The sequence below is a fragment of the Tachysurus vachellii genome, chromosome 21, assembly GCF_030014155.1.
Source record: "Tachysurus vachellii isolate PV-2020 chromosome 21, HZAU_Pvac_v1, whole genome shotgun sequence".
NCBI lineage: Eukaryota > Metazoa > Chordata > Actinopteri > Siluriformes > Bagridae > Tachysurus > Tachysurus vachellii.
Genome location: NC_083480.1, coordinates 12,385,104 through 12,400,509, shown reverse-complemented (window position 1 = coordinate 12,400,509; position 15,406 = coordinate 12,385,104). Strand labels below are relative to the sequence as shown.

Sequence of the window (15,406 nt, the reverse complement as noted above, 5' to 3'; positions counted from 1 at the left end):
AATTGAGGCTCTTTTTCCTCTCGGGCTGAATGAATAATGACTTCATCCGATCCCGATCCAGCCTCCGCAAAGGAGGAAAAGGAAAAAAAAAACTTAGCTCCTCATTGTTTTGCCCTTATAAAAGGAGATTCTTTGCTTTCAGCTGGGAACGATGTCTTCTGTGTAAATTCTTCTTCATTTTAATCCCCCCATCCCCTATTTTCCCCACTAGCTCAAGCATGAAGCATGAAGTGAGGCAGCAGGGCAGCTGGGAGCAGCGAAGGGTGTTAAACCACAGCTGATAAATCAGTCACTACTCACCCAGTTTGCCTAGTTCTCTGGGGATCGGGACATGACGAGCAAAGTTTTCGTTGGCATTTTTTTCTTTTCTTACAATCCCTTCCCCCGTCCTTTTCAAGCAGGCCTTTTTATCCACAGAGGGTCGAGTTATGTGTTGCTGTTTTTGTTAGCGTCCTTAGATGAAAGAGCTCTGTGTTGGGAGGCTCTGCTGCTGGTCTTAGCAGAAAGAAAAAGGAGGAAGACTTCTTTTTTGACATAATTTTCCCACATATTCCATTGGCTGAGGGGCATACTTGAAAATGAAAGGGAAAGCGAAAGCCTCTTTTGTCCAAAGGCCATTCCTGTATGGAAGCATTCCACTTTTCCTTTTCCTATTTTTCTTCCAGTGTTTTCATTAAGCAGCAGCAACAAGAGGGAGGTTTATGCAGAAATGCCACTCATCTCTGCCTACACACACACACACACACACACACACACACACACACACACACAGCATGAGAACTTTCTGTGTTTGAGTCTTACTAGGGTTCAGAGACACAGATTGATCAGGTTTGTATTCCATGTTTAGGTAGCTGATCTGTGCTATTCACAGCCATTTGATTTCAAACCCACATTATTACTTTTACTCCAGCTGCTTTTTTATTTAATTAATTATTGATTTGGGTCAGAAAGTGCTGATTAAAATGTTTTAAAATGCTGATGAACTGTTCCAGAAGTGACAGTTGTTCTAGCAACTACGCTGACTGGTTTAATTCACAGTGTCTTGATTGACTGATGCTCTGGATGATTATTTTTTATTGTTTCTTTATAGTACATGTTATATTTTCATATGTATATATTTTTTTAATAAAGCCTCATCATACCTAGTACCAGCACAACTAATCAGTCAAGAAAAATTAACATTCGTACATCTGAACACACACGCAGGATATTAGAACTAAAAATAAATAAATTTATTTTAATAAAAAAGCATAACAACTCACTTTCTATCACTTTCTCTCGTTTATTCTCACTCAGGTGGGACTGTTGGACCTGGAGTTAAATCGTCTGACTAAGGCCTTGTTCCTGGCCCAGGTGGTCCTGTCAATCGTCATGGTGGCTCTGCAGGGTTTCATCGGGCCCTGGTTCCGTAACCTGTTCCGCTTCGTAGTGCTCTTCTCCTACATCATCCCCATCAGGTAGACTTTTTATCTCAATTCTGTATAATTGTTATAGCCAAACTAAAACATGTAGAATGCATATGATGAATGTAGAATCCCAGATTTTTATATTCTATCCTAGACTTTTTAAACCTCACCGTATAAACTTTAGCTTTGGCCAAATTTATAATAAATTTATAATATTTAGTTTAATTGTGACGTCCTCTGGATGCAGTATCACCAAAATTGGCAAAGCGGGATGTGGTAGCTTGGAGGTCAAGGTGTTGGACTACAGATCAGAAGGTGTGAGTTCAGATCTCAGGTCCACCAAGCTGCAACTGCTGGGCCTCTGAGCAAGGCCCTTAACCCTGAATTGCTTAGTTGTTGCTCACTAAAATGTAAGGGTTAAGGGAGTCTGCCAAATGCCGTAAATGTAAAGGCAGAGCTCTCCGTGTCAAGAAATAAGACTCCAGTCAAATTCATGGGTTTCCAAATGTGTCTCTCTGGCACACTTTGTTTATCTCTTAACAAACTATTGCTGTTGTGTATTTATACTTAGTCTGAGGGTGAATCTGGACATGGGGAAGTCAGCATATGGCTGGATAATCATGAAGGACGAGAATATCCCTGGCACTGTAGTGAGAACCAGCACCATCCCCGAAGAGCTTGGCCGCATCGTCTACCTTCTCACTGACAAAACAGGTACCAACATCTGAGTAGAACTCTTTAAGGAGTAATCAAGTCTCTCAAAGCATCAACATGGATATAATTCGATTTCTAATCTCTGACTGTATGCCACACTTATTCACGTGTCAAAACCACAGCATAATGTTACCAAGACGACGCGAAGCCTGTCACAGTGTAACAAGTTAGCGTTAGTTACTTTATTCCACAATGCTTTTGAATTCTCTATTCTAATTGGTCAGCAGGTGTTGATGCTGACTTTCTGAATGTAGTGCAGACTGTTATTAATTAAAATCACAGGTGTAAATTAAAGCACTAATTATGTTATCATTTCTATAATAAGGGCTCATTCGCTCTGATTTTTATAGCAGACCCTTTACATAATTTCATTTAGATTCTACTCAGTCAACTTCAAGTTACTCCTGTACGAATGAATACGTTAAGGTTTTTTCAGTCAGGCACTCCATGATTTATCAGGCCGTATGTGCACATAGCTGTAATGCCAGGTTCATTGTTTTGGTTTTGTTTATCTTAGGCACCCTCACCCAGAATGAGATGGTGTTTAAACGACTCCATCTGGGCACCGTGTCATACGGAATAGACACCATGGACGAGATCCAGAGCCATATTATACAGTCATACGCTCAGGTGAGTCATGTTTTCTTAGTGGTGTGTTTTAAAGGGGTGATTTCATGATTGCAGTGTCACTGAGCCCATCTTTATCATTTTTTGGTCAAATGTTATCATTTTAACTAGGAAAAAAATGATGTATTTAAGCATTTCAAAAAATATTAATCCACTATTCAACAGTATTTAATTTTTAACTTCTTTACAAAATGGCTGTTGGCTGCATTTTCTTTTTAAACTGTTGATTGAAAGTAACAGGGTTGATAGATAGATAGATAGATAGATAGATAGATAGATAGATAGATAGATAGATAGATAGATAGATAGATAGATAGATAGAAATAGAAATAGAAATAGAAATAGAAAAGATAGATAGATAGATAGAAAAGATAGATAGATAGATAGATAGAAAAGATAGATAGATAGATAGATAGATAGAAATAGAAAAGATAGATAGATAGAAATAGAAAAGATAGATAGATAGATAGAAATAGAAAAGATAGATAGATAGATAGATAGATAGATAGATAGATAGATAGATAGATAGATAGATAGATAGATAGATAGATAAAAAGAATGAGAGAACTTACTTTTCTTCAGAAAGTTCTGGTGAGACTTCCTTCCTCTTGATCATGTGACTCGTGAAATATTTCATAGTGATAAATGTGTTCAGGTAAAAGATTCATTCAATCGTCACATATCTCTTAGTTTCTCAACATCTTTGTTGTTCATCAGGACATGAATGTGTGTGTGTGTGTGTGTGTGTGTGTGTGTGTGTGTGTGTAAGCCATAGACCTCATTGATTTTTATGCCACAACATACATTACAGAGATGATGATGTGACTGGCAGATTAACTGGAAATGTAACAGCCCCAGCAATCTATCATTTGCTTGTTATATCTGTTCCCCTAGAGGGCACTTCAGACAGCGTGTAATGAAATCCTGGTGTAATTGAATTAGACAGGCATCAATAAACATAATGTGGGTTATTGATAAGCGCTCATTTATTTGCTCGGTGCTGAGATGACTGCAGTTGTGTGTGTAGTGCTGGGTCAAGGAGAAGGCTGGAAAAACAGGAAAGATAGCCATCTGTGCATTCACTGAAAAGTCTCATCATTGTACAAAATCTGTAAGGACACAAGAGACAGATGAGGGTCCAACATTCATGTTTTAGACACATGATGTTTTTGAGTAACTGCTGCTTTAAGTGGAAAAGTCTGTGAAAATGCTAATAAAACCTAATAAAAGGAAAATGAATTATGTGACAACTTCTATCCTATTTATTCACTAACTTTGGTCTTCAACCAAGTGGGTTGAAATGTGGTGTCTTTGGCCCCTTAAAAAATAAATTGAGGTCATGGTGGTTACAGTGAACTTTTGCCCTTACTGTTTTCTTAGTGTTGCTAATCGTCTAGTTCCAAAGATTATTATTATTTTAATACAATTGTGCAATTGAGGTCTAAGGCCCCACTTCGGTGGTGTTAGGATTTGAACTCACAACCTTACAGCCAGGAGTCCAACATCTTATCCTTCAGATAAAGCCGGAGGTTAAACAGTGACCAGTTGAAGCCCACATGTTGCTCGATCTCTCCCATTTTTGTGCCTGAGTGTGAGTTTGTTGTGCATGGTTTTAGTTTGAATCCTGTCATCTCTGCTCCTCTCTGGAGCTCTCTCCGGGAGAAGGGGCTAATCGGGAGAAATCACCCGCTCTAGTGGAGCAGAGCCTCCCTCATCATACACACATACACACATACACACACACACACACACACACACACACACACAGATGCACACACACAGATGCACACACACTGATGCACACACACTGATACCCACACAGCAGCTGGTGGTTGCAGCCCTCATGGACCGTTATGACAGGAGAAAGATGAATGATGTGGCTTTGCATGTCCCTTAGTGGGGAATTAAGCTGGTAGTTCAGAAAATGACATGAGCATGAACATGCACTGTGATCTCTTTGGGATATAACACATCAAATAGACAATAGATTCTATTATTAGATTATTAGATGCACCTTGCTACTTGAGGTTTCTTCGAGCTACTTATATTTGTATAATTGCCATGTCTGTCCTCTCATTCATCTTTTTCCCCCCTCATCCTTTGCTGTAATTACAAGCCAATTTATCTATTAGGATAAGAACATGTCATTGAGATTTGAGTTTTCTGCAGGTGAGCTCAGCTGTGTCTAATGGCAACAGTGCTAGCTCTACACCGTCCCATAAGGCACCTCCATCCGGGCCCAAGGTCCGCAAGAGCGTGAGCAGCCGCATTAATGAGGCTGTGAAGGCCATCGCCCTGTGCCACAATGTCACACCCGTCTATGAATCCCGTACTAACGGTGCCAGCGCTGAGCCTGAGGGTACAGAGGCTGACCAGGACTTCAGCGATGCCAACCGAACATATCAGGCCTCTAGCCCAGATGAGGTGAGTACGGTGTAGAGGTACATCAACTTATATATGATTATACAGAGATATAACATCATGGTGCACTGTATGCCCAATAGAACATCATTTGTGACACAGCTTTTGTCATGGCTGTGTCATGAATGAATTATTATTCAGTCTTTTACATCAAGGGTTATATCGACAAGAAGAAACTGAATTTGAATTGAATCTCCACAGTAAAAGCTTAAATTTACATTGGTTATTACATATGTAATATATGCATGTTATATATCATATGTCCATTATGTTGTTTCAGACTTATTCATTTCAAATCAAGATGTATTACGGTGTATGAAATGTCTATACCTTGTTACTCTACCTGAAATTCGACACTTTTTCCTCATGCTGTTCTCTCTGAATGCCGTGTTTCAGTACCTGCCAGGACAGATACCTTTTCTCTCCAAAATAATAAGTTGCATTAATACACCGGCCTTCTGCTCCTTCCATCTTTATAACGTGTGTAATCCTATATAGGCAAATATTTGGCATTTATGAGCGCACTAGTCTAGAATTTACTGCCTCACTGAATGATAACATAGACAGTGTTTTGTTAGAGAAATATGAGAGGACGCTTAATATATATCGGGGACAGGGAGGGCATGAATAGGTCACACATGAGGAAATTTTCAGCTTGAGACACCAAGCGTGTATTTATGACTTTCTTCTAACTGTATAATAGCAAAGTAATAAAACAGTATAAGTGAGGTCAGTGCATGCGAGAGGTGTTGAATAGCACAGATGACTGCGAGGTTAAAGAGATCTAGCACAAGGTATTTCAGCTGTTATTTTTGTTAGCTTCTGACACACGTTATGCTGTACAAATCCAACAGCATTCTTTACATAGATGCGTTCTCTAAAATATCGACATCTCCGAGAAAATTCAGTCGTTCCAAATTTCTGTAGATGATCATTTTATTTTCTCAGAAAACCTTCCTTTCTTGTTTACCAGACCATTAATCTTTGCCTTCAAGCCTTTTTTTTAACACATAAATGTCTTCTAAGGGGTGTGAGAGAGAAAAACTGTCCATCTATTCGAGTGGAATTGCCTGTCCTCTTTTCTCCCTTGATATGTCTATTTATTTATTTCCTTTAATGCTCACGTCTTATCTGCCCTGTCGTCTGCCTCTCTCAGAGTAATCAATATTTAATTTTCTCAGGGGACTAGTGCCGTGTGTGTGTGTGTGTGTGTGTGTGTGTGTGTGTGTGTGTGACTTGTCAGTATCTGCATCTACAGTGCATTCAAGGCCTCTTCTGCTTTATACTGACAGGCTACAGGGTCAGGTGATCATAAGGAAGACTCAGTATTAGTATAAACCATCTGGCCTTTCAAAGTTTAACAAAATTACAACTTTGATAAGACAACCATTTAAGTCTGCGTGAGTCTTTTGTTGTTGGTGTGTAATTGTTATATAATTATTGCTTAACCACGACACATCAGAAGTTTAAACACATCTCTACTTGTAGCAGTATAATCCAAAGTGCTATAGGATGACTGGTACAGGAAATGTGGCGCACTATCACTTACCCCCACAGTGTGCTGTTCTCTAGGTGGCCCTGGTGCGATGGACAGAGAGTGTGGGTCTGACCCTGGTGAACAGAGACCTGAGCTCACTACAACTGAAGACTCCAGCAGGCCAGATCCTGACCTTCTGCATCCTGCAGGTCTTCCCCTTTACCTCAGAGAGCAAGCGTATGGGCATCATCGTCCGGGTGCGTCCGAGTGTGTGTTCCCTAAGACATTAGGGAATGATTTTTTTTTTGTCTTGTCTGTGATTGAAGCATTTACTTTTCTGTATTATCATTTCATCTAAATTAAAATTACAGGAGGAGGCCACTGGAGAGATCACGTTTTACATGAAGGGAGCAGATGTTGCCATGGCCAGTATTGTACAGTACAATGACTGGCTTGAGGAAGAGGTAATGAAGAGTTTTCTGACATGTGATTAGCTCAATTTATAAATGTTGAATCTATTCAGTCTCAAAACATGGATAAAAAAACAAAACCCACCAACCTTTTTACAACTAAGTTCTACATGCCAGGTTTCCTTTCCCATCCTGAGGTTCATAACACACAACACTGAACAACCTGCACTCACTGAACACTGGAGGTGACCTTTATTAATTAATTAATGAGTGGCCTCAATAGAGGAACGTTCCTGGGAGGCAGTATAGCGCCACATGTCATAATCCTGGCTGTGGTGAAAATGATTGTGGGAGTGTGTGTGTGCTTGTCAATAAGTAATCAGAGATGAGCTTCAGCCTGTTGGGTTTTCATATCAAAAATAAACTTCCGCCCTAATTCTGTGTAGTCTAGCTCTCTGAAATCCTCCTAAGGCTGTATTTTTCCCTATTGACTCTCCCTGTGTGAGAGCTAAAGAAATGTGTATGTTTGTGTAGTGATATTCTGTAGGTTTTGCATTGACTTTGTCTTTTTTTTCTTTTTTATAATAATAATAACAATTTCTTACTGAGTCATTTGGGGAAAATGATGTAGAATCCAATGTTCCTACACTGCTGTCAGACAGACGGAAGAAGTTTGACTACAAAGTCAATCAGGGGAAGGATAAACACAACCCATGATGATAAATGTTATTCCGCAGTTAGTTCAGAATGGCTTTTTGTGTTCAAGAGCCTGAAATGTAGTAATGTAATAATAATACACCTACAGTATGAGCTTCAAGGCAATCTTTCTTTTTAGTTCTTTTTTTTTTTAATAACTAAGGGGCTCATTTGGAGACACTATCATGTTTTGGTTGAAAGAAAGCTATAACTTTGTGTGTTTGTGTGTGTGTGTGTGTGTGTTTGTGTGTGTCAGTGCGGAAACATGGCCAGAGAGGGACTTCGGACATTGGTGGTTGCTAAGAAGTCTCTGTCCGAGGAGCAGTACCAGGACTTTGAGGTACATACATAATCCGTATGACTAACTTTGCTGTGATGTAGTTCAGTGATTTTGTGATGTTATTATCCTTTATTACCTTTCTGTGCCTCTATAGAGTCGTTATAACCAGGCGAAGCTGAGCCTGCATGACCGAGCTCTGAAGGTTGCCGCGGTGGTTGAAAGTTTGGAGAGGGAGATGGAGCTGCTGTGTGTGACCGGTGTAGAGGATCAGCTACAGGCCGACGTCAGACCTACGCTGGAGCTTCTGCGTAATGCTGGCATCAAGGTCCGGCCACTTACAGTCTAATATTTCACGCAGGATTAAAAGGCAACAAAAATGTTTCTGTGCAGTGCTGGGATTTTTTTTATTTAGTTTTTATTTCTTTCCTTTGCATTACAGATCTGGATGTTGACCGGAGACAAGCTAGAGACCGCTACATGCATAGCCAAGAGTTCTCATCTGGTGTCCAGAAATCAAGATATACACGTCTTCAGGCCGGTTGGTGTTAATTCATATACATATATACAATGATCAGCATCGTCTGCGAGCGTCAGATTGCATAATGATTGACCGTGTGGAAGTAGTGTACGAATTATTGGGTGGGTTTTAATTACAAGTTCTACCGTGTCTGTTGTAAGGTGTCTAACCGAGGCGAGGCCCACCTGGAGCTGAACGCTTTCAGGAGGAAACACGACTGTGCTCTTGTGATCTCAGGAGACTCTCTGGAGGTAGGCCAGCCTAAACACTCTGCATTATTGATGAGGTTTGTCTTAGCTTGTGCAAACCTATCTAGAGAATTTGAAAATTTGTCTGTGTGTGCATGCATGCATGTTTTTCCAGGTTTGTCTGCGTTACTATGAGCACGAGTTTGTGGAGCTGGCGTGTCAGTGCCCGGCTGTGGTGTGTTGCCGCTGTTCTCCCACACAAAAGGCCCAGATTGTTAGACTGCTGCAGCAACACACAGCCAACAGAACCTGCGCTATTGGTGAGCTCTCTCTCTCTTTCTCTCTCTCTCTCGCTCTCTCTCGCTCTCCCTCTCTCTCTCTCTCGGTCTCTCTTGCTCTCTCTCTCTCTCTCACTCTCTCTACTGGAAATGTGTTAATAGGCTTCATTTCAATTCTTCCAGTTTCAAATTTATTTTGGAATATATACTAAAATTCTGTTCAACATGAAGTAGTATAAAGATGTTGAATCAAATTTTACATTATTTTAACTATATTTTATTCCATGTATTTTTTTTTAATCCATTTGCCTTCTACGAAGGTTCTACATCTGATGTACAGTAAATGTTTTATAACATACAGTTTTATCCTTTCTTTCTGTTCAGGTGATGGAGGAAACGATGTCAGTATGATCCAAGCCGCAGACTGTGGCATCGGCATTGAAGGAAAGGTAATGTGATTCACGTCAGAACTTTAGCGTGATGCTGTATATTGCTTATCTTTCAACTCTAATATTCATCATCGATATTTATAAAGCTTAAATGCTCAAATGATAGACCAGACTTTGGAAGGCTAATTTTATTATCATAGTTAACAAATGAAAGTTTTAGGATGAATCATTTCATATACTAGACCTTTACATTTCCCTGATAATCAGAGAGGTGATTTTGCTACTGCATGGTTTGTGGTTGCGTAGGAGGGGAAGCAGGCATCTCTGGCTGCAGATTTCTCCATAACACAGTTTAAACACATTGGAAGGCTGCTGGTGGTGCACGGACGGAACAGCTACAAGCGCTCCGCTGCCCTCGGCCAGTTCGTCATGCACCGCGGCATGATCATCTCAACCATGCAGGTAACACTTAAAGATTTGTTGGTTTAAAAGCATAAATGTCTTTCTTCTCAACATGTCTTTCTTAACATTACGAATAATTAAGTATTCATTCAGTTTGTGTTTTTTCCTTAGGCCGTGTTTTCCTCTATTTTCTACTTTGCGTCTGTTCCTCTGTACCAGGGCTTTCTCATGGTCGGGTAAGTGAACTATGAGAATGTATCTTGATTGTATATGGATGTCTGTGTGCCTGTCTTTAACTGGTTCACCTTTGCTATACAATGTGTGCATGTCTGTCTGCCTGTCTGTCTGTCTGCCTGCCTGTCTGCCTGTCTAGATTTCTGTCTGTCTGTCTAGCTGTCTGTCTGTATGCCTAGCTGTCTGCCTGACTCTGTCTGCCTGACTCTGTCTGCCTGCCTGTCTTTCTGTCTGAATGCCTGACTATCTGTCTGCCTGTCTAGCTGTCTGCCTGACTCTGCCTGTCTGTCTGTCTGCCTGACTCTGTCTGCTGTCTGCCTAACTATCTGTCTGCCTGCCTGACTATCTGTCTGTCTGTCTGTCTAGCTGTCTGCCTGATTCTGTCTGCTGTCTGCCTAACTATCTGTCTGCCTGCCTGACTGTCTGTCTGTCTGTCTGTCTGTCTGTCTAGCTGTCTGCCTGACTCTGTCTGCCTGACTGCCTGCCTGCCTGTCTGCCTGCCTGCCTGACTATCTGTCTGTATGTCTGTCTAGCTATCTGCCTGACTCTGTCTGCCCGGCTGTATGCCTGCCTGGCTGTCTTGCTGTCTGTCTGTCTAGCTGTCTGCCTGACTGCCTGGCTGTCTTGCTGTCTGTCTGTCTGCCTGCCTGTCTGTCTACCTGTCTGTGCATTGTGTTAATTCAGCATTGTTTGTATTCACAGCTATGCTACAATCTACACGATGTTCCCCGTGTTCTCTCTGGTGCTGGATCAGGATGTAAAGCCAGAGATGGCAATGCTTTACCCTGAGCTTTATAAAGACCTTACCAAGGTAATGCCACAAAGCATGCTTAACCCTCCACTTCATTCACAAAAGGAAAAGACTTGACAAATTAGTGACAAAGTTCATTGATTAATAAACCATAAGTATCAGGCTGATGTGTTTATTTTCTTGGCATTTAGATGTATTGCCTTTTGCTTTGTTTGATGTATGTCAGTGATTTTGATTCTCTCCTTTGCTTTAGGGACGCTCCTTGTCATTTAAAACCTTTCTTATCTGGGTCTTGATAAGTGTGTATCAAGGTAAAACATCTTGATATTTGGCAGGTTTTTATTTCTTTTTGTGTTTAGTATTTCTGACTGGTGCTTATTGCCCTTCTTCTGTCAGTAGATTTGAATTTGTGCTATTAGGTAAAATCAACTTAAGGAATAATATTTAATATTCCCTCAACATATATTCACTCCCCCTGCAAGTGCCTTAACCTGTTCTTACAGCAGTATCCAGTGATATCAGTTTTCACCTCAGAGAAGCAGATCCTTGTTGCATCCCTAATAAATAATATAGTGTAAATATGCCATGCTCTGCATCTCATTTAAAACTTTCATCCGGAAACTCTGAAGTACCAGGCGCTTTTCTGTCACGTAAACGGATCCGGCCATGCAGTGAGTGAGAGGAGAGAGATCGGTGTCCCTGTCCAACCGTGACATCCCGACAGCTCCCGCTTTTTAATTAAACCTCGATACACAGAGAAAAGCAACAGTGGGGTCTATACGGGCGACGGCCTCATTTAATCCGGCAGTTAACTCTGAGGAATGCCCCAGGCCTCCGCCACATGAGGAGTCGCAATTATGTGATCAGTCAGAGGCCATTAGGCTCAGCCAGGGTGCCATTTATGATGAAAATGAAAAAGGAGACTGATACAGTAGGCTCAGATCAGAATCTGTTACTTTCTCATGTATGTGAATGTTATGTGTGTATCAGAGTTGTGTAGCAAACACAAGTTAACTGCTTTTGCAAACATCAGTGCATATTTTCAGTGATTATTAGTTCTGAAAGAAACTGAACCATGGCACTAGTTCATTTTGTCATGTACTTATGTACTTCATTCGGTGATTGACCACTAAGATTGAATTATTCCCTTTTTCTCCACCAGGGGGCATCCTGATGTATGGCGCGCTAGTGCTTTTCGATCAGGAGTTTGTGCATGTCGTGGCCATCTCATTCACGGCTCTGATTCTTACCGAGCTTCTGATGGTTGCACTGACTGTACGGACCTGGCACTGGCTCATGGTCGTGGCAGAGTTCTTCAGCCTCGGGTGCTACCTCGCCTCGCTCGCCTTTCTGAATGAGTACTTTGGTAAGAATGCCTGCAACCCTTTTGTAACACTTTAGGAATAGTAGGCACTCGAAAAAAAACGGATTAAAAATGCGTGTAAACTTTGATATTCTCAGGTTTTCTGTGAATAGACCTTTATTTAGCATTTTTAGGAGTCTCAAGTGTCTTTAACCGACAAGGGTAATGTTGTAACTTAAAATTTTCCACGGCAGGAAAGTCTTACAGAAGGACAGCTTTGTGATTTCACGGTAACACGACTACAAAACAACTGCTTAGAGCTGTTATAAAGTGATATTAGAAACTAACTTAAATGGCCTCAGGTCTTTTTCTCTTGTATGACATGCTCACCATCTAAAAGACAAAAACACAATAAGTGCATTTATATGAAACTGTATTAACTTTTATAGAAATTAAAACATATCTAGTATATATAATATATTATTGACACCTTCTGACCAATCAGATTTGAGAATTCAGCACCACTATTGAATAACAATATTTTAATAAATGTTTTGTCCACTGCTCGATTTTTAGCTCTTTGCTCTCTCTCTCTCTCTCTCTCTCTCTCTCTCTCTCTCTCTCTCTCTCTCTCTCTCTCTCTCTCTCTCTCTCGCTCTCTAATCCTCTTGTCTTTTTCTCTCCTACTGCTTTGCTTTGTGGCTTTCACTCAGGCATAGGTAGAGTGTCCTTAGGAGCCTTCCTGGGTAGGTCCTCTGTTCTCTAAACACACTTGGACCCCTTCCATTTCCCTCAGACACATGTCCTGTGTCTATCAGGAGATGTGCTGTGACTGTGCTATGAATCATTGTCTCCATCTTCCTACTTCTTCCTTTTCCAGAACATTTCACCCTCACTACTCACCGTCACTCCATGTACCAGTCCTTTTTCCAGTCAAACACTATAAGATGCTAGACATAAAAAAAAACTGATCTGATCTGGATTCTCTCTCTCTTTCTCTCTCTCTCTCGGTTATTCCACCAGATCTGTCATTCATCACGACGGAGACATTCTTATGGAAAGTGTGTGTGATCACACTGGTCAGCTGCCTGCCTCTGTACATCATCAAGTACCTGAAGCGCAAGTTTTCGCCACCCAGTTACTCGAAGCTGTCCTCCTGAGCTGAGCAACTCTTCCACAGGCACAGCATCAAAGCACACACACGTACATAGCAGCTTTATAGACACTATAGCAGGCATAGTGACTGTAGCTGTCAGGTTTGGAGACCTCTTAGAGCTTTATGAAGCTGGTATGTCTGGTTATGTGTCTAATTAATGAGGTATGCCTCTTGCTGTAGAGAATTACTCTGTCCAGCTTCTCATTTTTCGCTGCGTTATCAATGGACAGCGTGTGCACTCGGCACAACAGGAGACGTGCTGGGAATACTTGGGAAAAAAAAAAAAGCAAAGCACAAAAAGAGACCAAGAACGAACTCCTCTGATAGAATTGGTAAGATTATTTGTAGAAGAAAAGATGGACCTTTGTTAGGCGCTTCCTTTATTTGAGTGCACTTCAATCTAACCTGTGATTGTTTACTTTCTGGGGCTGTTCTGAGATTTTATATATATATATATATATATATATATATATATATATATATATATATATATATATATATATACAGTGTTTTATAGATGTGTACAGCAGGCTGGATTGTACGAATGAACTAAGGGGTTGTTTATGAATGGGGAAAACAGCAATGATGTTACTATCTGTGAGAATTTTCTCTATCTTTGATTGTCTTTTTTTGAGATTTCTATCCATGCTGATTTCATGAAGTTGTCTTATTTATTATAGATACATTGGACCATTTTAGGTGTTAGGGTTTTTCCTCCCTGTGTGTTGCACAAATGACTATCGGCATCTTTGAATGGATAAATTTCCTTTCCACTCATCTGTAATTGGGACACAATGGAGAAAACATTAAGATGTGCTGTTTTTATACATCTGTAAACAAGAGCATCCGGAAGGTTTAGGTAAATGCAAGACTATCACCATTTGTGAACTTCATTCAGTTGACACACTGACACTTGAGTAATGAGTATTTATTTTAATCCTCAGCCTCACCAGTGCAACTCTTAACACAGAACGGTTATCAGTAACCTTAGTGATGAGTGTTGTATTTGGTTTTGTTTATGGTGATGCGCACCTTCATCACCAGCCATTCCGTCACATCGTATATGTGTCGGCCTGGGAAAAGCCTTCACATGCTCACATTTGGTGTGTAGTTATCCCAAAAAGTGAAAAGAGAGAAACTGCATTTTGTTTAAATTCTACTAAAATATACTCCATGCTTGAAAGACCTCTACATTTATTTCTAGTTGCCAAATGTAAAAGAATTACGCGTTTACATTGAAAAAGACACGTTCATTAATCAGTTTCGTCACATGTGAACAAAATCATGCAAAACATCTTTATTTAAACATCTTAATCATCTTTTCACTGCATTGACCAATCTTTATACTATGATGAAATGTCGCTGATTCATTAATGTAGTTTATATGAGCTCTAAGTGCTTTTATCTCTGTTGATGATTCAATGTGAACACTACAGAGATATTTTGACAACCGGTAACTGATTACATATTAAATTAGGCAGGAGTGGGTTGATGTTGATATCGCTATGACACATAGCCATGCAACTATGTGATCTAATCATAAAATAAAGCACATTAGCAAGGTTTGAGCATCTTTAGGCAGACTGACAGTATTTGTTAAACTGACTCCTTTGTCAAAACCCAGTTCTTTATCTTTCAGCCACAGAAACATCCGAGTGGTTTTCCCAATCCGTCACTCATGCAGTCATCATCGGGGTAAACAGGTGTCCGTTTCATTGGCAGCACAATCACAATAAACACGATTAAACCTGTGAGTGCTCGTCTAACAAACACTGGACTCAACGTTTCTCTATTAAACTGTACTGATTGAATATTGAAACGAAGACGATGCCCTGTTTTCAAACCAGCGTATTTCAAGGAATGAGTTTTATCATTCTTTTTTCTGTTACAAAAGAGAGACAAAGTATTGTAATTGCATTGTACATCCTAAATGGAAAAAAAAATCTTTATTTTCTATGCAGTCTTCTTTGGTTTAGTGATGGATTTGGTATGTATTTGAGCTATGCTGTGTTCTGATTGATCATTGAAACTCTCTGTCTTCATGTGAGGAATGAAGTATTGCTGCTTTAATTTTTTCCACAATGTGTATAGAAGTATTTGGCTTTTTTCAGACTCTTTTTTTTTTTTTTTTATACTGATTGTTTGAGGAGTAAATTA

The 15,406-nt window shown here is 40.2% G+C and overlaps 1 protein-coding gene across 1 annotated transcript in view; it reads left to right on the top strand.

Moving 5' to 3' along the window:
• Nucleotides 1-15,406, top strand: part of atp9b (ATPase phospholipid transporting 9B) — a 37,153-nt gene that overhangs the window by 21,536 nt on the left and 211 nt on the right. The window contains exons 12-29 of the mRNA XM_060897074.1: nt 1,297-1,457; nt 1,978-2,120; nt 2,638-2,750; nt 4,917-5,171; nt 6,741-6,902; nt 7,017-7,109; nt 8,008-8,091; nt 8,186-8,356; nt 8,471-8,569; nt 8,710-8,799; nt 8,912-9,056; nt 9,399-9,463; nt 9,710-9,865; nt 9,977-10,041; nt 10,742-10,850; nt 11,044-11,101; nt 11,953-12,156; nt 13,117-15,406. The exon at nt 13,117-15,406 is cut by the window's right edge and continues 211 nt beyond it. Of these exons, the coding sequence (XP_060753057.1) occupies nt 1,297-1,457; nt 1,978-2,120; nt 2,638-2,750; nt 4,917-5,171; nt 6,741-6,902; nt 7,017-7,109; nt 8,008-8,091; nt 8,186-8,356; nt 8,471-8,569; nt 8,710-8,799; nt 8,912-9,056; nt 9,399-9,463; nt 9,710-9,865; nt 9,977-10,041; nt 10,742-10,850; nt 11,044-11,101; nt 11,953-12,156; nt 13,117-13,253 (2,310 nt within the window). The 3' untranslated portion in view covers nt 13,254-15,406. The remainder of the gene's footprint in view (nt 1-1,296; nt 1,458-1,977; nt 2,121-2,637; nt 2,751-4,916; nt 5,172-6,740; nt 6,903-7,016; nt 7,110-8,007; nt 8,092-8,185; nt 8,357-8,470; nt 8,570-8,709; nt 8,800-8,911; nt 9,057-9,398; nt 9,464-9,709; nt 9,866-9,976; nt 10,042-10,741; nt 10,851-11,043; nt 11,102-11,952; nt 12,157-13,116) is intronic.